Here is a 21,647-nt window from a genome sequence, read left to right on the forward strand (position 1 = left end):
GACCCTTTTACTCGAATTTGCACATCCAGGATCCCAAAAATCCCTCCTGATGTCCCAAGGGAGCAGATGAAGGATGGGATTTGCTTTGGAAGAGTCATTCCCAAATGGGAAATGGACTCTGGAAGTTGAATTTGCACATCCAGGATCCCAAAAATCCCTCCTGATCATCCAAGGAAGGGTTAAAGCATGGAATTTGCTTTGGAAGAGCCATTCCCAAATGGGAAATGGACTCTGGGATTTGCACATCCAGGATCCCAAAAATCCCTCCCTGGCTGCTGATATTCCAAGGGAGTGGCTAAAGGATGGAATCTGGTTTGGGAAGGATGGAATTTCTCCCTGGATTCAAATGGGAAGTGGTCCCTGCAATTTGAATTTGCACATCCAGGATCCCAGAATCCCTCCTGATCTCCCAGGGGAGCAGCCAAAGGAAGGGATTTGGTTTCGAAAGCCATTCCCAGCTGGAGCAGGGAGGCTTCCACCCTTCCCACTCATGGCAAGCAGGAAAACCAAACCCAGGCAAGGAGGAGCTTCTCCAGGTGGGAATTCCCCCTCCAGGTTGGGTTTTCCCCCTCCAGGTTGGGTTTTTCCGCTTCCAGGTGGGGTTTTTGTCCATCCAGGTGGGAATTTTCCCCCTCCAGTGAGAATTTTCCCCCTCCAGGTGGGACTTTCCCCCTCCAGGTGGGAATTTTCCCCCTCCAGGTGGGATTTTCCCCCTCCAGGTGGGATTTTTGTCCATCCAGGTGGGAATTTTCCCCCTCCAGGTGGGATTTTCCCCCTCCAGGTTGGGTTTTCCCCCTCCAGGTGGGGTTTTCCCCCTCCAGGTGGGATTTTTCCCCCTCCCGGACAGGGATGAGCAGCAGGGAGGGCTGGGAGGTGCCTCTGGAGCTGCACTGGGATTTTCCCAAGGGTTTGGGGCTGGTTTGGAGCTGCCAGGGGCTCTGTAAACAGCAGCTCCAGGGTCTGGGAGCAGAGCAGCTCCAGGCACCCCCTGGGATCCCAGGAGAGCTCCTGGGATGGGATCAGGGCTTCAGAGAGGAAAATGTGGGAATAAACTCAGCGAGGACGAAGGCAGGTCAGCTGTCCCTCCCATAAAAATGTACCTTTAGCATCTTTAAATTGAAAAATAACGACATTGGTTAAAAATCTACATCTTCAAGAGTTGTAAAAAAATGGAATTGAGATTTCCCTCTCTCCCCACAAAGGGATTTTGGGATGCCCCAGGTGTTCCCAAAGTGATGTCCCCATTCCTTGTCCCCTCAAGGGGCTTCCAAGTACCTTGACACCCAGAGGAGAGGCCAGGCCACCACCTGGGTAATTAAAGCCAATCTGGCCATAAAATCAGTGATTTTGGGTCTTCCTTATAGGAGGGAAGAACTGAGCCCTTTTAAAGCAGCTTTGCACCCAGCTGTAAAAGCATTTTAAAACCACCCAACTGCCTACATAGAAAAATAAAGGATAAACATTATCCAGCTATTTTATATTTATATAAAATTAACTTCTGTGCCAGGACATTTTTGTTTCTCTGCTGTAAAAATAAAAAAAAAAAAAAAAAAAAAAAAAACAGCTTAGGTTGGGTAACCTAAACCTTCAGCAAGGAGTAAACTCCATCTTCCATCCTATTTCCAGAAAAAGAGAAGCTTGAGATTTCACTGCTTCAAAATAAAGTTATTAAATAGATATATATTAATATCAAAGTCTGTATAAACTCTTTTTTGTTGTTGTTGTTTAAGGGAGGGAAAGGGGCACTCAGGGACCAGGAATCCCAGGGGGACACTGAGTGACTGGGGACCCCCGGGGACACCCAGTGACAGGGGGGACACTGAGTGAGCAGGGATCCCCAGGGACACCCAGTGACGTGTGATCCTGGAGGACACCGAGTGATTGGGAATCCCTGGGGACACTTGCTGACAGGGGGATGCTGAGTGAGCAGGAATCCCTGAGGAGCACCACAGGAATCCCTGGGGGAGCACCATGGCAATCCCCTGGGACACTGAGTGACCAGGGATCCCCAGTGACCGTGCCCAAGCACCACAGGAATCCACGGGGACACCCAGTGACCGGGAATCCTGGGGGGGACACCATGGGAATACCCAGGGACACCCAGTGACCAGGAATCCCTGGGGACACTCAGTGATTGGGAATCCTGGAGGGCATTGAGTGACCAGGAATCCCCAGAGACACTTGGTGACAAGGGGACACTGAGTGACCAGGAATCCCTGAGCACCACAGAAATCCATGGGAAACACCATGGGAATCCCCAGGGACACATTCAGTGACCAGGGATCCCGGGGACACTCAGTGACAGGGGGACACACTCAGTGACCAGGGACCCCCAGGGTCACTCAGTGATAGGGACACGCTCAGTGACCAGGGATCCCTGGGGACACTCAGTGACCAGGAATTCCCAGAACTCCTCAGTGACAGGGGGACACTCAGTGACAGGGGGACACACTCAGTGACCAGGAATCCCCAGGGTCACTCAGTGACCAGGGACACACTCAGTGACAGGGGGACACACTCAGTGACAGGGACGCACTCAGTGACCAGGGATCCCCAGAACCCCCGGGGGCACTCAGTGACTGAGCACCAAGGGATGTGGAAATGTGAATCCAGCAGAATTCCAGCGGGGCTGCCCGGGAGGAGCCCCAGGGAGGCTCCCACTCCCTTTTCCCAGGAGGGTTTTTATGGTTTTTTCTCCAGCGCGCGCTTGGTGAGGAAGTACTTGAAGAACTCGTACACGGACCAGGCGATGGCCGTGGAGGGCATCTGGTAAATGACCCTGGCCTGGACGCCCTTGAAGAAGCCGGGGAGCCCTCCCAGCTGGTAAACGGTGCTGAAGGCGTTGGCCATGCCCGACAGGTGCCCCCTGATCTTGAGGGAGCTCAGGGCCGTGTTCTCCTGCGTGTTGAGCAGCGTCTTGCACACGTCCAGGGGCGTGGTGGCGGCGGCGGCCACGGCCCCGGCCACGGCGCCGGCCACGATGTGGGACTGGGGGTGGTACTGGCGGTGGGGGTTCAGGTGCTCCTGCATCAGCTCGTAGGTGATGAAGTGGATGGCCTGGAAGGGCACGTTCATGGTCAGCTGCGTGGTGTAGCTGCGGTAGAAGGCTCCCAAGCCCTCGGTCCTGTGCACCGTCCGCACGCAGCCCAGCACCGACGTGTACGGGGAGTTGAACATCTGCAGGCGCTGCTTCACCACTGCTCGGGGACACGGGGGGACAGGGACACTGCTCAGCTGGGGCCAAGCCTGCCTGGCACTGCCATAGCCTCCCCTTCCCTGCCCAGACTGATCCCCCCGAGCTGCCCAGAGCTCAGGACAGGGACTGAGCTGGGGCTGGCACAGCCCTGAGCGCCCCTTCCCCACCCAAACCAAACCCCCCAAGCTGCCCAGTGCCCCCAGAGCTCAGGACAGGGACTGAGCTGGGGCTGGCACAGCCCTGAGCGCCCCTTCCCCACCCAAACTGATCCCCCTGAGCTGCCCAGTGCCCCCAGAGCTCAGGACAGGGACTGAGCTGGGGCTGGCACAGCCCTGAGTGCCCCTTCCCCACCCAAACCAAACCCCCCAAGCTGCCCAGTGCCCCCAGAGCTCAGGACAGGGACACTGCTCAGCTGGGGTCAGGCCTGGCTGGCACAGCTCCCAGAGTGACCCCAGGCACAGCCCTGAGCTGCCCAATGCCCCCAGAACTGAGGACAGGGACACTGCCCAGCTGAGGGGCCGGGCCTGCCTGGCAGAGCCCCGAGCTCTCCTTCCCTACCCAAACTGATCTCCCTGATCAAACTGATCTCCCCAAGCTCCCTTTCCCTGCCCAAACTGACAGCCCCAAACTGCCCAGTGCCCCCAGAACTGGGGACAGGGACACTGCTCAGCTGGGGTCAGGCCTGGCTGGCACAGCCCTGAGCTCCCCTTCCCCACCCAAACCAAAGTCCCTGAGCTGCCCAGTGCCCCCAGAGCCCAGGACAAGAATGGGGACAGGGACACTGCTCAGCTGGGGTCAGGCCTGGCTGGCAGAGCCCCCAGAGTGACCCCAGGCACAGCCCTGAGCTCCCTTTCCCCACCCAAACTGATCCCCCCGAGCTGCCCAGTGCCCCCAGGGCTCAGCACAGTGAGGGGACAGCTCAGAGCTCACTTCCTAATGATCCCCTCGCCTCATGGTCAATTAATGACCCTTTAGTTCTAATGAACCCCTCTCCTCACAGATAATTAATGACCCTTTAGTTCTAATGAACCCCTCTCCTCACAGTTAATTAATGACCCTTTAGTTCTAATGAACCCCTCTCCTCACAGTTAATTAATGACCCTTTAGTCCTAATGAACTCCTCAGGGTTAATTAATGACCTACTAGTTCTAATGAACCCCTCTCCTCAGGGTTAATTACTGACCCACCAGCTCTAATGAACCCCTCCCCTCAGGTTAATGACTGAGCCCTCAGCCAGGCTGCTCAGGAGGCACAAACACCCAGCAGTGATGAGGGCAGAGGGTGAAGTCCCACCCGAGCATGCCCAGGGTGCCACACACCCCCTCCAGCCTCACTGGCTGCAGTGCCTTCCTCTGACTAACGAGGCCAATTAATGTAACTGATTTAATCAAGGTGTGATTAACAGGATTGATTTGATACACTGGAGGTTTCTCCTTCAGAGATTCCCAACTGTGGGCCCACTCAGGAGCACAGCCCAGTGACACTGAGGAGCTGGCAGGTGGCAGCATTGTCACTTGAGCTGCATTTTCCTGTCAATCCTCATTTTTCTGTCAATCCTCATTTTCCTGCGGCCTTCTCCTGCCACTCCACTCCCCAGGAATCTCAGAGCCCCTCTGTGCTCATCCAACACCCTGAGCTCAGCTTGGTTAGTCCAAAGCTTCAGGAACACCGGAGCCACTGCCCCAGGGAGCAGCAGAGTGGTGACAGTAAAGGGGACACCTCCCCTGCAAAGTCCCCGTGCACCACAAAGATCCAGGGACAATAAATCCCTCCTGGCTGCTCTCCCTCTCCTCCCCAGGACAGAGGAATGAGGTCCCTGGGGCTGGTGGGTTTGGAGGTCTCCCAGCCTGGGGCAGCCCTGGATTCCTTCCTGCTCTTGCCAAGGGACAGAGGGACAAGGGCCAGGAGGGATCCGTGCCTGGATTCACTGAGGGCCCGGGGCGTCCCGAGGGAGCAGCACTGCCAGAATGCCAGGGTTACCTTCAGCAGGGTTCATCACGGCGTCGTGGAGCAGCGTGGCCACGCTCCCAGCAATGCCTGCAAGGAAGAGCAGCCCTGAGAAAACAAATCCTGGCTCAAAAGGGATCGCTGCCATCCAGGGGGATCCATCCATGGGGATCCCATGCAGGGGGGCTCCATCCATGGGAGATCCCACCATGGGGGGGCTCCTATCCATGGGGAATCCAACCATGGGGGAGCTCCATCCATGGGGATCCATCCATGGGGATCCATCCATTGGGGAGCTCCATCTATAGGGATCCCATCCATGGGACAATCCATCCAGGGGGGTTTCATCCATGGGGACCCCATCCAAGGGGATCCCATCCAAGGTGGATCCCATCCATGGCAGGGGGGGGTTCCTATCTATGGGGTATCCACCCGTTGGGGAGCTCCATCCATGGTAAATCCATCCACGGGGATCCATCCATTGGGGAGCTCCATCCATGGGGATCCATCCATTGGGGAGCTCCATCCATGGTAAATCCATCCATGGGGATCCATCCATTGGGGAGCTCCATCCACGGGGATCCATCCATTGGGGAGCTCCATCCATGGTAAATCCATCCATGGGGATCCATCCATTGGGGAGCTCCATCCATGGGATCCATCCATTGGGGAGCTCCATCCATGGGGATCCATCCATGGTAAATCCATCCATGGGAATCCATCATTGGGGAGCTCCATCCATTGGGGAGCTCCATCCATGGGGATCCATCCATTGGGGAGCTCCATCCATGGGGATCCATCCACTGGGGATCTCCATCCCTGGTGGATCCCACCCATGCTGAGGGAGCAGCCCAGTCCCAGCCCCAGGGCCAAGCACAGATTCCCAGGGCAGGATCCCCATCCTGAGAGAGCCCTGGATCCACTGCCAGCCCCCACCTTTGCTCTTCCCACAACAATTCCCAGGATCCATCCACCCCAGACACCGGCGGCGCCTGAGCCAGCCGTGAGCAATGTTTACCCTGCCCTCAGCACGTCCCTAATTAGGGATTTTCATCCCTTTACTCAGCCTGGGCTCCAGTGCCCAGGCTGTGCCAAACCCAGCCAGCCCTGACCCATCCCTGCTCCGCTCTGGGATGAGGCTCTGCAGCCACTCCTTCCCTTTGATGTTGGCTCCCACCTCCAATTCCCTCTGGCCCAAATCACTTTTGGTCATTTGGTGAATCCACAGCTCTGATTTTCCTGCTGGCACCTCAGGCCTGTAGCTACTTGAAAGGCAAACACAGGAATGTGTTCCCAGCAAAGAGGAGTGAGGAGAAGGGATTTTATTCCCTTCCCTGAGTTCAGTGACCCCATGGCACATCCCAGAAAAACCATGGGAATCTCCAGCACAAACCCTCTGGTAAAGCCCTGACTCCTCAATTCCAGGCTTTCTGCTGGCTTTAAAAGTGAAATATTCCTGCTAAAAATTAAAGCACACAGAGGATGGAGGGCACTCTGTGCTCCCAGGGACACCTGAATTCAAACCTCCAGAGGTTGAGGTGATGCCTTCAACACAAGATCACCCCTTTGGGTGATACCTTCAAAGGTGGGACTTGATCCTCAAGATCTTTCCCAACTTTAAGGATTCCATGGCAATACAGGAACAGCACAGCTGCACCTGAACACCTTTCACCCACTAAATCAATGATTTGTGCTGGAAAAATATGAGATTAAATACGAATTTAGATGGGGAGGGGCACTAGGCTGAGTGAGAAGCAAGCAAGGAATAGGTTGATAACCACAAATAGGTTTGGTTGGTTTTTTTTTTAGGGCAAACCCCAAAAATACCATTGGCCAAGTGGCCATTTCCTCCACTAAATTGATGATTTGTGCTGGAAATTTTTGAGATTAAATAAGAATTTAGACTGGGAAGTGCACTAGGTTGAGTGAGAAGCAAGGAATAGGTTGATAACCACAAATAGGTTTGGTTTGTTTTTTTTTTAGGGCAAACCCCAAAAATACCATTGGCAAATTGGCTGTTTCCTCCTCTAAATCAATGATTTGTGCTGGAAGAATTTGAAATAAAATAAGAATTTCGATTGGGAGAGGCACTAGGCTGAGTGAGAAGCAAGCAAGGAATAGGTTGATAAGCAAGGAATAGATTGATAACCACAAATGGGTTTTTTTTAGGGCAAACTCCAAAAATACCAATGGCCAAATGGCCAATGGTATTTTGATAATTTGTGCTTGAAAATTTGAGATTAAATAAGAATTTAGATTGGGAGAGGTACTAGGCTGAATGAGAAGCAAGGAATAGGTTGATAACCACAAATGGGGTTTTTTTTTTAGGGCAAACCCCAAAAATACTGTTGGCTAAGTGGCTGCTTCCTCCACTAAATTGATGATTTGTGCTGGAAAATTTGAAATAAAATAAGAATTTAGATGGGGAGGGGCACTAGGCTGAATGAGAAGCAAGGAATAGGTTGATAAGCAAGGAATAGATTGATAACCACAAATAGGGGGTTTTTTTTAGGGCAAACCCCAAAAATACCATTGGCCAAGTGGCTGTTTCCTCCTGGCTGGAAAACGTCACTGAGAGCCTTTTTCATCTTCTCGTAGCAGGCGAAGTACAAGGCGTGGGCAGGGCCCGCCCCCAGCATGGTGACATCGATCCCTCGCAGGGGCCTCCAGAAGCCCTCGGTCAGCACCATCCTCCTGAGGGCCTCGTACACGCCCCTGTACTGGGCCTTGGGGTCTGGCTGCAGGCTCTGCATCCGCGTCTGCAACAAAGCACAGCGGGGACGGCCCCTGGTTACCCCTGCAAACCCAGGCAATGCCTCTGGGTCGGCTCTGGGCTGCCCTGACACCCAGGGCACCTCTGACTTTGGCCCTCATTCGTGGAGAAAGTTCCTGGACTGGAATCCACAAAAGCGTGGAATAGATTCTAGAGGAGTGTAGGAGTGTCACTGGGTGAGGAATGGAGGGTTTGGGGTTTTAGTGTGTTGGGGATGGAAGCAAGGTGGGGGGCACTGGGTGTCATCCTGGGTTTCTTCTTGGGGTTCGCAGGGGTCCCAGGATGAGGTGAGAGATGAGAATCTTGACTCCATGTTTCAGAAGGCTGATTTATTATTTTATGATATATAGTATATTAAAAGAAAATGATATATTGAAACTATACTAAAAGAACAGAAGAAAAGATTTAACCAGAAAGGAAGAAAAAAGGAAAGGGGAGAGGAAAGGGGAGAGGAAAGGGGAGAGGAAAGGGGAGAGGAAAGGGGAGAGGAAAGGGGAGAGGAAAGGGGAGAGGAAAGGGGAGAGGAAAGGGGAGAGGAAAGGGGAGAGGAAAGGGGAGAGGAAAGGGGAGAGGAAAGGGGAGAGGAAAGGAAAGGAAAGGAAAGGAAAGGAAAGGAAAGGAAAGGAAAGGAAAGGAAAGGAAAGGAAAGGAAAGGAAAGGAAAGGAAAGGAAAGGAAAGGAAAGGAAAGGAAAGGAAAGGAAAGGAAAGGAAAGGAAAGGAAAGGAAAGGAAAGGAAAGGAAAGGAAAGGAAAGGAAAGGAAAGGAAATCAAAGGAAATCAAATCAAAGGAAATCAAAGGAAATCAAAGGAAATCAAAGGAAAGGAAATCAAAGGAAAACCTTGTGACTGACCAGAGTCCGAGCCAGCTGACTGTGATTGGCCATTAATCAGAAACAACCACATGAGCCCAATCCCAGATGCACCTGTTGCATTCCACAGCAGCAGATAACCATTGGTTATATTTCATTTCTAAGGCCTCTCAGCTTCTCAAGAGAAAAGGTCTTGGCAAAACAATTTTTCATAAAATATGTCTGTGACATTCATGCTTTTCTTCCCTCTTCTCCTCCATGGGTTTGGGTGGCATTTTGTAATTGGGCAGAAAAGTCCCCATTGCAGCTCTTTGGGATCAGTTATTGGGTTAAAAGGGGAAATAATCCAGGTGTCAGCTCTTAATTGGATAGTTTAATCTTGAAAGACCTTGGAACAAGAGATTATTATCCATTTTGTGCCCTCTAATGAAAAGCTGCCCCACTCACAGCAGTGAGACTGTTTTACTGATAAGAAATAATGAACATTTGAGTCCAAACATGAACCAGAGTCTCAAGTGCCCTCAATCCCAACCCAGAGAACCCCACAACTGGTACCCCAGAACTGGGACCCCCCCAGTAACCCATCCCATGCAACAAACCCCAGGGTTCAGAGCCACCAGAATCCTGAGATCACTGAGGGGTCACTTTGGCCCTGATGTCCCTTATTTATTCTGATTTTTTATTTATCCTGCTGGATGGAGCCCACACTCCACCCAAGAGGATAAATAAGCTCTGAACCCCCGTTTTGGGGGAGTTCAGCTGGAATAGAGAAGGCACAAGCCAGGCCCAAGCTCTGAACCCCAATTCTGGGGGAGTTCAGCTGCAATAGGACGAGGCTCAAGCCAGGCTGTGACAGCCAGGCTGCTCCTGGAGGGAAGTGCAGCCTCTGCTCTGCTTTATCCATGGAAATCCCAAGGAATGAGGCTGCTCCAAAGGCTGGCTGAAGAAATCCAGGGAAGGCTGTAATTTTCTCTGCTTTCAACACCCTGACTCTGCCCCAGCTTGTCCCTCCTGCAGCTGCCCAGCAGCTTGGGACAGTTCCTAGAAGGGCAAGCTGGGAAAACTGGGAATAGGCAGCAATTCCCTGAAAAGGAGAAAATGCAGAGCCAGGGTCCCCCAGAGGCTCTGGGAGGTTCCTTGTCCCAGTTTTCCCCTCAGCTCCCAGTGGTTTTCTCCCCCAAGGGCCTGGCAGGGAATTCCAGCTGCATTTCTGTGCCTCGGGGCTTTTTTCTAGCACAGATTTTGAGCCAGCTGAGCTCCTGGCACCCAAACCTGCTCCTGGCACCCAAACCTGCTCCAAAGTTCACTGCCACCACTTCATTACACAACATTCCCTCAGGAAAATTCCCTGGAGCTCTTTCCAGGGCTCCAAGGCCTGCAGGTGACAATGACAACATTGAGGGGTCCCAGGACCCCGATCAGCCCTGGGTAAAAACCTCAAACCTCCACAGCCATCCCTGGAAATCCAGAGCAGCAAAATGCCCACAGATCCTTCCTGTGGAAAAGGTTAAAAACTGACACAGGCCATGGAGCCACAGCCCTGGGGGAGGCCAAGGAAGGCCTGAAATTCCAGCCACATTTTTTAAGGTTTTTCAAGTGTATTTACTCCAAATTCCATCACTTGGTTGGCCTAGACTTGAGTAAACCCAGCTTGGTTTTGTTGCCTCTGCATTTTCTCCTTCTCAGGGAATTCCTGCCTGTTCCCAGTTTGCCCAGCTCGCCCTCCTTGGAACTGCCCTGGGCTGGGGACAAGCTGGGGATGGGCCACAGGATGGCCTTGGAAAGCTTTTCCAGCCTCAGGAATTCCAGGATTCTGCAATTCCAGCCCATGGCACCGACAGCAGGCCCTTGGAGCAGCCCCAAAACAGCAGCACTGGGAAGGCCTCAGCCCTGGGCAAGGGGCGTCCAGCAAATTCTGGAATTCTGCTTTTCCAGGGAGAGGCTGCAGAGCTGCAGGAGGATTCCATCCTCAGCAGGAACCCTTCAGCTCATCAAGCCCTTCATTAATTACCCATCCCATAAAAACCTTTAAGGTTTGAACCTTGGAGCCCCCAAACCCTTCCACAGCCCCTCTGTGAGCCCAAGGAAGAACCAGAGCTCGGGTCAGGACTTTCACCCAAAACAACAAAACCAAGTTTACTCAAGTCTAGGCCAACCAAATGATGGAATTTGTAGTAAATACACTTTAAAATCCCTAAAAATTTGGCTGGAATTTCAGCTCATGAAAGGCACCACCCTCTCCACCAGGGAATTGGGCAGGTTGTGCAAAGCTCCCTGTTCCACATTCCCTGGGAGCTCCAAACAAACCCAAAAACTCAGGAAAATCCCCCAGGGAGGGCAGCAATGCCCTGGATTTTAGCTCAGAATTTAAAAGCAGGTTTTATATCCAGCTTTCCATGCGACCCCTCATGGTCTCTGCACCTTCCCATCCTGTGGGGGCTGCTCAGGATTTCAGGATGCCCTGGAGAAAATCCCAGTTGCTCCCAGTTTAGGGCAGCAGCAGGGGACATTTATGTGCAGGACCAGTGTGGTTTTTGAAGTAAAGCCAAGGAAGCCATTACTGACGATCCAGGTTTTTCCACTTTCCCCCCTGCAGCTCCCATGAAGGAACAGAAGCTCCTGTAGCTGTCAGGGCCACCCAAACCCCAGAAAAATCAATTTACAGACACCCTGCTGCTGCAGCTCGGTCAGGTACAGGGCAGCTTTTCATGGCAAAGGGATGTAAGGTGGGCACAGCTCTCACAGGAGGATGGACAAATAGGATTTCTTTTTATTTCTGTGGATCTGAGCTGCTCTGAAGGGGTTCAAAACTCACCCCACAGCCCAGAGGAGCCCACAGAGGCTGCAGTTTGCATCAGCCACCCATCACTCGTGGGTGAAACAGGACTAACAGGCCAAGGGACAGATAAAACCAGCACTAACTGCCCATAAAACCAGCACTAACTGCCCAAGGAATAACCAAAAGCCAGGTTCAACAGGACCAACAGCCCAAGGAATAACCAAAACCTGGGTGAAACAGGACTAGCAGCCCAAGGAGGAGATAAAACCAGGACTAATTGCCCATAAAACCAGCACTAACTGCCCATAAAACCAGCACTAACTGCCCAAGCAATAACCAGAAACAGGACTAACAGCCCAAGGAATAACCAAAACCTGGGGAAAACAGGACTAACAGCCCAAGGGACAGATAAAACCAGCACTAACTGCCCAAGGAATAACCAGAAACAGGACTAACAGCCTAAGGAATAACCAAAACCAGGATTTGACAGGATAAAACCAGGACTAGCTGACGAAGGAATAACCAAAACCCAGCTTCACCAGGACTAACAGCCAAGGAGCAGCCAAAAGCAGCATTCAAGAGGAAAAACTACCCAAAGAATAACCAAAATCAAGAAAAACAATCCAAGGAATAAGCAAAACCTGATTCAACAGGACAAACTGCCCAAGGAATAACCAAAATCTGGGTTTAGGAGGACAAACAGCTCAGGGAATAACCAAATCCAGATTTAGGAGAACAAACAGCCAAAGGAATAACAAAAATCAGGATTTAGGAGGACAAACAGCCCAAGGAATAAGCAAAACCTGGGTTTAACAGGACAAACAGCACAAGGAATAATCAAATCCAGATTTAGGAGAGCCTACAGCCAGAGAAATAACCAAAATCAGGATTGAATAGAACTAACAGCACAAGGAATTACCAAAATCCAGGTTTAGGAGGACACACAGAGGAATAACCAAAATCAGGATTGAATAGAACTAAAAGCACAAGGAATTACCAAAACCTGGATTCAACAGGACAAACTGCCCAAGGAATAACCAAAATCTGGGGTTAAAGGGATAAGCAGCCTAAGGAATAATCAAAACCAGACTTAGGAGAACAAACAGCCCAAAGAACAACAAAAATCTGGGTTTAACAGGACAAACTGCCCAAGGAATAACCAAAATCCAGGTTTAGGAGGACACACAGAGGAATAACCAAGATCAGGATTTGGGAGGACAAACAGTCCAGGGAATAATCAAGATCAGGACTGAATAGAGCTAAAAGCACAAGGAATAACCAAAACCAGGATTGAACAGGAAAAACAGCCCAAGGAATAAGCAAATCCAGATTTAGGAGGCCAAACTGCCCAAGGAATAACCAAAATCAGGATTTAGGAGGACAAACAGCCCAGGAAATAATCAAATCCAGATTTAGGAGGGCAAACTGCTCAAGGAATAATCATAATCAGGATTTAGGATGGCAAACTGCCCAAGGAATAACCAAAATCAGGATTTGGGAGCACAAACAGCCCAAGCAATGACCAAAATGAGGATTTGGGAGCACAAAGAGCCCAAGCAATAACCAAAATCAGGATTTGGGAGCACAAACAGCCCAAGCAATGACCAAATCCAGATTTAGGAGCACAAACAGCCCAAGCAATGACCAAATCCAGATTTATGAGGACAAACAGCCCAAGCAATGACCAAATCCAGATTTAGGAGCACAAACAGCCCAAGCAATGACCAAAATGAGGATTTAGGAGGACAAACAGCCCAAGCAATGACCAAAATGAGGATTTGGGAGCACAAACAGCCCAAGCAATGACCAAAATGAGGATTTAGGAGCACAAACAGCCCAAGCAATGACCAAATCCAGATTTAGGAGCACAAACAGCCCAAGCAATGACCAAATCCAGATTTAGGAGCACAAACAGCCCAAGCAATGACCAAATCCAGACCTCCCCAGGCCGGAGCTGGGAGCAGCTCTAGGGAGGGAGCTGCACTTTATCAGGGCTGGAGGAGATGATTTCCCTGCCTGGGCAGTGCCCCCAGCTCCTCTCACCTATCTGAGGCCACCAAGCAGCTCCTGGAGCCTCACCCCTGATAAGCAGCCAAGAAATTCTTCTCCACCTACTCCAATTAATCCCCGTTGCATAAGGCAGCAGTGCAGGGCACCCAGCTTGTCCTGGCTGCAGCCTGGGCAGGAAAAAACCAAAACCACCACCACAAGTGCCAGGCTCAGGTTGAGGCAGTTCCCTGCTCCTGGGGAACAGCTCTGTGCTGCTGGATGCACGCTGGGAAGAGCCCCAGTGCTGTTTTCTGGCTGGTTTTTAGCCAGAATTGGTTTTTTCCAGGTCTGTTTTGCACATGCTGGAGGAGGGTCGCTGGCTTGACACCCTACAAACACCCTCAGACCTCATGTGCCACCCTACAAACACCCTGAGACCCCATCTGCCACCCTACAAACACCCTGAGACCCCATCTGCCACCCTACAAACACCCTCAGACCTCATTTGACACCCTACAAACACCCTGAGACCCCATCTGCCACCCTACAAACACCCTCAGACCTCGTTTGCCACCCTACAAACACCCTCAGACCTCATTTGACACCCTACAAACACCCTCAGACCCCATCTGCCACCCTACAAACACCCTCAGACCCCATCTGCCACCCTACAAACACCCTCAGACCTCGTTTGCCACCCTACAAACACCCTCAGACCTCGTCTGCCACCCTACAAACACCCTGAGACCTCATGTGCCACCCTACAAACACCCTCAGACCCCATCTGCCTTTTGTTTGGGGTGTTTTAATTTCTATTTTCTCTGAGCACAACCTGCTGTTCCTGGGTTCATGTGACACAGGGGCACAAAGGGAACACAAAATGCTCTTAGCAGGAAACCTGCAGCATTTCTGCAGGGATCCAGCAGACCCTGCCAGCTGGGCAAGGCACGAGCCAGGCTCAGGCTCTGAACCCCAAGTTTGGGGGATTCAGCTGGAACAGGACAAGGCATGACCCAGGCTCAAGCTCTGAACCCCAATTTTGGGGCAGTTCAGCTGGAGCAGGACAAGGCATGACCCAGGCTCAGGCTCTGAACCCCAGTTTTGGGGTATTCAGCTGGAACAGCCCCAAATGAGCAGCACACCCATGGGAGGGGAGCAGAGGGTCAGTCCAGCAGGTTATCCAGGAATTCCCAACATCCCCAAACTCCCCCTCGGCTGGAAGATGAGGAACTGCTCCTCCTGGAGCAGCTGGAAACGGGGGGGATGCAGAATCTCCAGAGAATGCACAGCTCTGCTCCCTCAGGTGTTCTGCTGGGCTTCCAGGAGCTTTGTGACCATAGGGCAGCTCCAAGGGCAGGCCAGGTTTTCATGGAAAAGGATTTTATTGGTCCCCAGAGCCATCAGCAGCCTCTGCCAGAAGGGAGGGGCCAGATCTGCACGGCTCCAGTTTCTCCCCACAGCGATTAATGAATCCCCAAGGGAACAAAACTGTTCCTCAAACCCCTAAGGGAGCAAAACTGTCCCTCACATCCCCAAGGGAGCAAAACTGTCCCTCACATCCCCAAGGGAGCAAAACTGTTCCTCATATCCCCAAGGGAACAAAACTGTTCCTCACATCCCCAAGGGAGCAAAACTGTTCCTCAAACCCCTAAGGGAACAAAACTGTTCCTCACATCCCCAAGGGAACAAAACTGTCCCTCATATCCCCAAGGGAGCAAAACTGTTCCTCACATCCCCAAGGGAACAAAACTGTCCCTCACATCCCTAAGGGAGCAAAACTGTTCCTCACATCCCCAAGGGAATCCCATCCTTTGTTTTCACAGCCTTTGGGAAACCAGCTCCAGCAGAAAAATCACCCAACAGATCAGGGCAGGAGGAGGAGGCTGCAGGGGAGCCCTCCAGGAGCTCCTTTGCTGCTGCCATCAGGAGTCCCTGACACGCTGATCCCTCCAGGTCACTTGGGGATGGATCAGGGCTCCCAGCACAGCTGGTTCTTGCAGCAGCCACAAACAACAACAAGCCTGAGAAGTGTGAGAAACACCCTCAGCACCAGCAAAAACCCAGCCCAGGGCGTCCAAACAACCAGAGCTGAGGGGGAGAGGCAGGGGGAAAGTGCAGGTGAGGCTGGAGCTCAAAGGGTAAAAAATAAATAAATTATTATTTATTATGCAACACTGGAAAATAATGGGGAGGAAAAGAGGGTAGATTGAAACTGGATATTGGGGAGGAATTCCTCCCTGTGAGGGAGGACAGGGATGGAATTCCCAGAGGAGCTGTAGCAGGCTGAGCACCCGGGGACAGCGGGAGGTGGCCCTGCCCTGGGGTGGCCCCGGGGGATTTTAAGGTCCCTTCCCACCCAAACCATGCTGGGATTCTGTGAGCCCATCAGCCTCAGGGGTTGTGCAAGTGTCTGCAGCAAACAATTCCCCAAATGACGACATTTTCAGTTTCTCTTTGGGAGGAAATGACTCGCTGAAGGCAGACAGGAGGAACCTCAGGGCCGGAGCTGCCCGGGTGCTCCTTCTGCACCTGCAGAAAAACCCGACCTGCCCAAGGCTGGAACTGTGCCCCAGGAAGTGCCATGGAGGAAAAGCTTCGCTCCTTTTCTGCAGGATGAAGTGAAAGAGCCGAGCTGTTACTGGATTACAGCACCACAAGAAAACAAAACCTCTTTAGGGATGAAAATCTCCCTTTTTGGGGTCAGCCGTCCCCTTTGCCCACAGCAGGCAGGTGGAGCAGGGTGAGTGCCCGGGCAGGAGCAGATCCCAGCGGGGTTTTGCTGTGCCCCAGCACACAGGGGACCCTGGCCGGGCTCCAGCGTTGAAATCCAGGGATTTCCCCGCTCCCGGGTTGGGGATTGGGGATGGTCCCGGCCCGGCCCCGCCGCAGCTCCCGGAGCTTTTCCCGCAGAGCGCCTCCCCCTCCAGGAAACCGGCCCCGCTTTCATTTCTGCTCGGCTCTCCCGCCGAGGAAAGAGCTGCACAATTGCGGAGGGACAACACCCAGAGCCGTGCCAGGAGCGGGCACAACCCCCCTGAGCTGCCTGTGCCACGCTCAGGGTGGGCACCGACCCACAGCCACGGGGACATCCCCAGTCTGTGAGCCAGGTGCTGCAGGGACAGACCCAGAGGGGAGACAGGGCAAGAAAACCGGGAATATTCCCTTCGAGTGCTTGCAACACTGGCAGGAGCTGCAAAAGCCAAAGCATTTCCTCTCCCCTGCCCTTTCTACTCTTTCAGGGAGCCCTGGATGAGAAGGAGAAGGGATTGCAACATCTCATGATTCATCGAGGCAGTTCGGCTTTTCCCGGCTTTCCCTCTTCTTTTGAAGGCCCCACAGCAACAAAGCGGCAGGGCAGAGCCAGGAATTATCCTTCAGGATGATTCCCACACTCTGCAGACACTGGGAAGCCTTCCCTGAGTGTGCTCGAGCATCAGCAGCTCCAAAATCCACTGGGCAGCTCCTCCTCAAACACCCTGACCCCACCAAAGCCACTCACCCATCCCGGTGTGGCCCCATCCCAGCGGCTCTTCCCTCCTGAGCTGGGATCCCAAAGCTCCGGGAGGGAAAAGCGCCCAGGGAGCTCCTGATCCCAGTTCCTGAGCTGGGATCCCAAAGCTCCAGGAGGGAAAAGCGCCCAGGGAGCTCCTGATCCCAGTTCCTGAGCTGGGATCCCAAAGCTCCGGGAGGGAAAAGCTCCCAGCAAGGCCCTGATCCCAGTTCCTGAGCTGGGATCCCAAAGCTCCAGGAGGGAAAAGCTCCCAGGGAGCTCCTGATCCCAGTTCCTGAGCTGGGATCCCAAAGCTCCAGGAGGGAAAAGCTCCCAGCAAGGCCCTGATCCCAGTTCCTGAGCTGGGATCCCAAAGCTCCGGGAGGGAAAGGCTCCCAGGGAGCTCCTGATCCCAGTGCCAGGGATGCCAGCGGGGCTCTGGTGGCACCGGGCTGGCATCTCCCGGTCCAGGGAGCAGCTCCGGGGCTGTCACCTCTGCACCAGCGCTGTGCGAAGACCCCGGGGCTGCGGGACAGCCCCAGAGCCAGCGGGGATTTGGGGGTGACACCTCGGGGACTGCCCGGTGCCTTCCCTGCCCCGGGAACCTCGGGCACCCCAGCATTCCATGGGCACTTTGCCCATTTGCACCCCAACATTCCATGGACACTTTGCCCGTCTGCACCCCAACATTTCATGGACACTTTGCCCATTTGCACCCCAACATTTCATGGACACTTTGCCCATTTGCACCCCAACATTCCATGGACACTTTGCCCATCTGCACCCCAACATTCCATGGGCACTTTGCCCGTCTGCACCCCAACATTCCATGGGCACTTTGCCCATTTGCACCCCAACATTCCATGGGCACTTTGCCCGTTTGCACCCCAGCATTCCATGGACACTTTGCCCATTTGCACCCCAGCATTCCATGGGCACTTTGCCCGTCTGCACCCCAACATTCCATGGACACTTTGCCCATTTGCACCCCAACATTCCATGGACACTTTGCCCGTCTGCACCCCAGCATTCCATGGGCACTTTGCCCATCTGCACCCCAGCATTCCATGGGCACTTTGCCCATCTGCACCCCAAGATCCCTTACACATCCCCACCTTTCCTGCACCCCAACATCCCCCCCCCGCTCTCCCCCCCTTGCACCCCAATTTCTTGCAGATTTTCCTCCCTTGCACCCCAAAAACTCTTACACATCCCTTAGGCCCCAACAACCCCCTGAACCCCCAGCACTCCTTTCACCCCAAAGACTCCTTACACACTTCCCCTTTGCACCCCAACAACTCCTTGCTCACCCTTTACACCTCCCCTCTTCTTGCACCCCAAAACCTCTGGCACACCCTTCTGTTCTCTCCCCTCCTTGCACCCCAACATTCCCTTGCACACCTCTTACACTCCCCCCTTGCACCCCAATAACCGCTTGCACACTCCACTCCTGCACCCCAAAGAAACCTGACACCCCAAAACCCCTTGCACACCTCTCATACTGCCCCTCCCTTGCACCCCAGAAGTTCCTGCACCCCAACAACGCTTGCACACTCCCCTCTTGCACCCCAGAGATGCACCCCCAGCACTTCTTGCACCCCAAAACCCCTCACACACCTCTCACACTCCCTTCTCCCTTGCAGCCCACAAGTTCCTGCATCCCAATAACGCTTGCACACCTCTTACACTCCCCTCTCCCTGCACCCCAAAAAAAACCTTGCACCCCCAAAACCCCTCGCACACCTCTCGCACTGGCCCTCCCTTGCACCCCACAAGTGCCTGCACCCCAATAACTGCCTGCACACCTCTCATACTCCTCTCTCCCTGCACCCCAATAACTGCCTGCACACCTCTCACACTCCCCTCTCCCTGCACCCCACAAGTTCTTGCACCCCAATAACGCTTGCACGCTCCCCTCTTGCACCCCAAAGAAACCTTGCACCCCCAGCAAAGTTTCCCCAGAAGGAACCCCAAAACCCTCGCACTCCCTCTCCCTGCACCCCACAAGTTCCTGCACCCCAAAACCCCTCGCACACCTCTCATACTCCCCTCCCTTGCACCCCAGGAGTTCCTGCGCCCCAATAACTGCCTGTCACACTCCCTCTCCCTGCACCCCAATAACCGCTCGCACTCTCCCCTCTCCCTGTCCCCCCGAACGCTCCGCTCCCCTCGCCGCTGCCCCGCTCCCCTCAGCATCCCTCGGCCGCCCCTCCCGTGTCCCCCCGGCCCATCCCGGACCGCCCGCCCCCCCCGTGCGCGGCTCCCCCGGCGCTCGCCGCGTTCCCCGCGTACCTTGACCGAGTCCACGGGGTACATGATCGTGTGCTCCATGATCCCCGCCACGGCCCCGGCCACCATGTGCGTGCCGAGCGCGACGCCGCTGGGCAGGCTCTCGTACTCCTCGCTGTCCGCCAGCCCGGCCCCGGCGGCGGCGGGGGGCCCGGGGCCCGGCGGGGCGGCGGCGCTGCCCGCCATGGCACAGCCCAGCTCCATCCGCCGGCACCGGGGCCGCGGGCCGGGCTGGGACACCGGTACCGGGGGGGAAGGGGGGGGGGAGGGCTGAGGGGGGCACTGGGACCGCGCGCCGCCCAACCGCCTTTAAAGCCGCGCTCGCCACGCCCATTCCGGCCTTACCAATCAGCGTGGCGCGCATTCGTGACATCACTGGGCGGGAAAGTGATTGGCAGGAGTTTTAACCAATGGAAAGTGAGAAGCGAGAAGCAGAGTGCTGTGATTGGCTGTAGTAGTGGAGGATGGGCGGGGCGTAGCTGTGAGGGCGGGTGCGCTGTGGCGGCGCCGTGAGGGGGACGCGGTGGTGGAGCTGTAACTGTCACCTGGAGCGGCCGGCGCGGTGTCACACCGAGCCAAGGGCGGCGGTTTGTGTCCGCCTGAGGGGGAAAGTTGTGCTAACCCCGCGGTGCTGCCACGGGGAAAGCTGGGGGTGAGCAAAGGGAGATGGAGCCCTCCTGTTGTCGGAGGGGGTTTTGGTCGCTGTTGGATGGTGGCACGGCTGGGACTCCCGGGGTGTCGCCTCTGCACGTCCCCCGGCAGAGCGGGAGTGCCCCTCAAGGCTCGCACTAAGTCCTTGTGCCGGGACGGGCACCCTCGTGCCAGGGTGTGCCCCTGCAGTGACCCCCGGTGGAGCCGGGCAAGGTGCAGTCAGACCTGGAGATGGAGATTCCCTGGGCAAAGGGGCTGTGTTCCCTGCAGGGACCCCAAAGCAGCCCCAAAGTGTCCCCAAAGCAGCCCAAATTGTGCTCAAACAGCCCCAAATTGTCCCCAAAGCAGCCCCAAAGAAGCCCTAAATTGTGTTCAAAGCAGCCCCAAAGTGTCCCCAAAATAGCCCCAAATTGTGCCCAAAGCAGCCCTAAATTGTGCCCAAAGCAGCCCCAAACTGTCCCCAAAGCAGCCCCAGATTTTGCCCAAAGCAGCCCAAATTGTGCCCAAGCCAGCCCCAAATTGTCCCCAAAGTAGCCCCAAAATAGCCCTAAATTGTGTTCAAAGCAGCCCCAAAGTGTCCCCAAAATAGCCCCAAATTGTGCCCAAACCAGCCCCAAACTGTGCCCAAAGCAGCTCCAAATTGTGCCTGAAACAGCCCTAAATTGTGGCCAAAGCAGCCCAAAATTGACCCCAAAACAGCCCTAGATCTTCTCCAAAGCAGTCCTAAACTGTCCCCAAAACAGCCCCAAATTGTCCCCAAGGCAGCCCTAGATTGTCCCCAAAGCAGCTCCAGGTTGTCCCCAAAGCACTCCCAGGTTGTCCCCAAAGCAGCCCCAGATTGTCCCCAAAACAGCCCCAAATTGTCCCCAAAACAGCCCCAAATTGTGCCCAAAGCAGCCCCAGGTTGTCCCCAAAGCAGCCCCAGATTGTCCCCAAAGCAGCCCCAGGTTGTCCCCCAAGCCCAGAGGGGCTGTGCTCAGCCCCAGTGCTGCTGATCAGGGCAGCTGCCCAGAGCAGGGCTGGTTTGGGGCTTTGTTTGGGTGTTGTGGGCAGTGCTGGGGGTGTCTCTGTGCCCCCAGTCCCCTGTCCCCCCCTGTGCTGCCACGGCCACTCCCCTGCCTGGGCTGTGCCTCGCTGTGGGGACAAAACCTCCTGGAGGGGTTTGGAAACCTTCCTGCCCCTGCTTTCCTTGGAGAAGGGACCCACAGCATCCCCATCCCTCCTGCTGATCCCACTCCTTGTGTGGGGGAGCAATGAGCTCCCCTGGTGCCCCCGCTCCCCAAAAATGCTTCTCTTCCTTCATATTTTCCATGATTTCCTTGTTCCACCACCAAACCAACCCGAGCCAGGTGAATTTGGTGCTCTCCAGGAGGAGGAGGCAAAGTCTTTGTGGCCCAGGGAGCAGCCCTGACTTTTATTTCATTCCCCTCCAAAGGATAATTTGGAATTCGACCTTGCAGGGAAGGAGGTGTTGCATGAGCTCAAATCAAGGTTAACCATTCCTGTGATACTGCAGGGCAATTTATTGCTGTGTGGGCCTTGGGAAGGAGGAAAACCCCCTGGAAAAAGCAGGAAAATGAAGTGTTGGGTTTGGAAATGAGCACACACGAGGTGAGAAAATCCAGGTGTGGTCACATCCTGGGTTCCTGGAGAGGTGCTGGGGGCAGCACGAGCTGTTCTCCTTCCTCCTTGCCTTATTTGAGCAGGGCATTCTCTGTTCCCC

General features: G+C 54.2%; 1 protein-coding gene across 2 annotated transcripts; it reads right to left on the reverse strand.

Annotated features, from left to right (window-relative positions):
* Nucleotides 1–787: 787 nt before the first annotated feature.
* On the reverse strand, nt 788–19,477 carry SLC25A37 (solute carrier family 25 member 37). Of its 2 annotated transcripts, none has more exons than XM_036396681.2 (4): nt 19,277–19,469; nt 7,674–7,902; nt 5,177–5,233; nt 788–3,057 (listed from the first exon to the last, which is right to left on the reverse strand). In XM_036396681.2, exons 1-4 carry the CDS (start codon nt 19,457–19,459, stop codon nt 2,573–2,575), a joined length of 954 nt encoding a protein of 317 aa, XP_036252574.1. In that variant the 5' UTR covers nt 19,460–19,469; the 3' UTR covers nt 788–2,572. The 2 variants fall into 2 exon arrangements, with proteins under 2 accessions (XP_036252574.1, XP_036252573.1); XM_036396680.1 differs by having other exon boundaries at nt 2,577–3,197; nt 19,277–19,477.
* Between the last annotated feature and the right edge of the window lie 2,170 nt (nt 19,478–21,647).

This window comes from Molothrus ater, chromosome 28 (genome assembly GCF_012460135.2).
Source record: "Molothrus ater isolate BHLD 08-10-18 breed brown headed cowbird chromosome 28, BPBGC_Mater_1.1, whole genome shotgun sequence".
Lineage (NCBI taxonomy): Eukaryota > Metazoa > Chordata > Aves > Passeriformes > Icteridae > Molothrus > Molothrus ater.

Excerpts from the sequence above, each read along its gene's own strand:
- SLC25A37 (XM_036396680.1), bottom strand. The coding sequence starts at position 19,477 with ATGGAGCTGGGCTGTGCCATGGCGGGCAGCGCCGCCGCCCCGCCGGGC. Across the intron at positions 7,903-19,276 it reads ACCCCGTGGACTCGGTCAAG|ACGCGGATGCAGAGCCTGCA; the intron begins GTACGCGGGGAA and ends GCTTTGTTGCAG. Across the intron at positions 5,234-7,673 it reads AAACAGCCACTTGGCCAATG|GCATTGCTGGGAGCGTGGCC; the intron begins GTATTTTTGGGG and ends TCTTCCTTGCAG.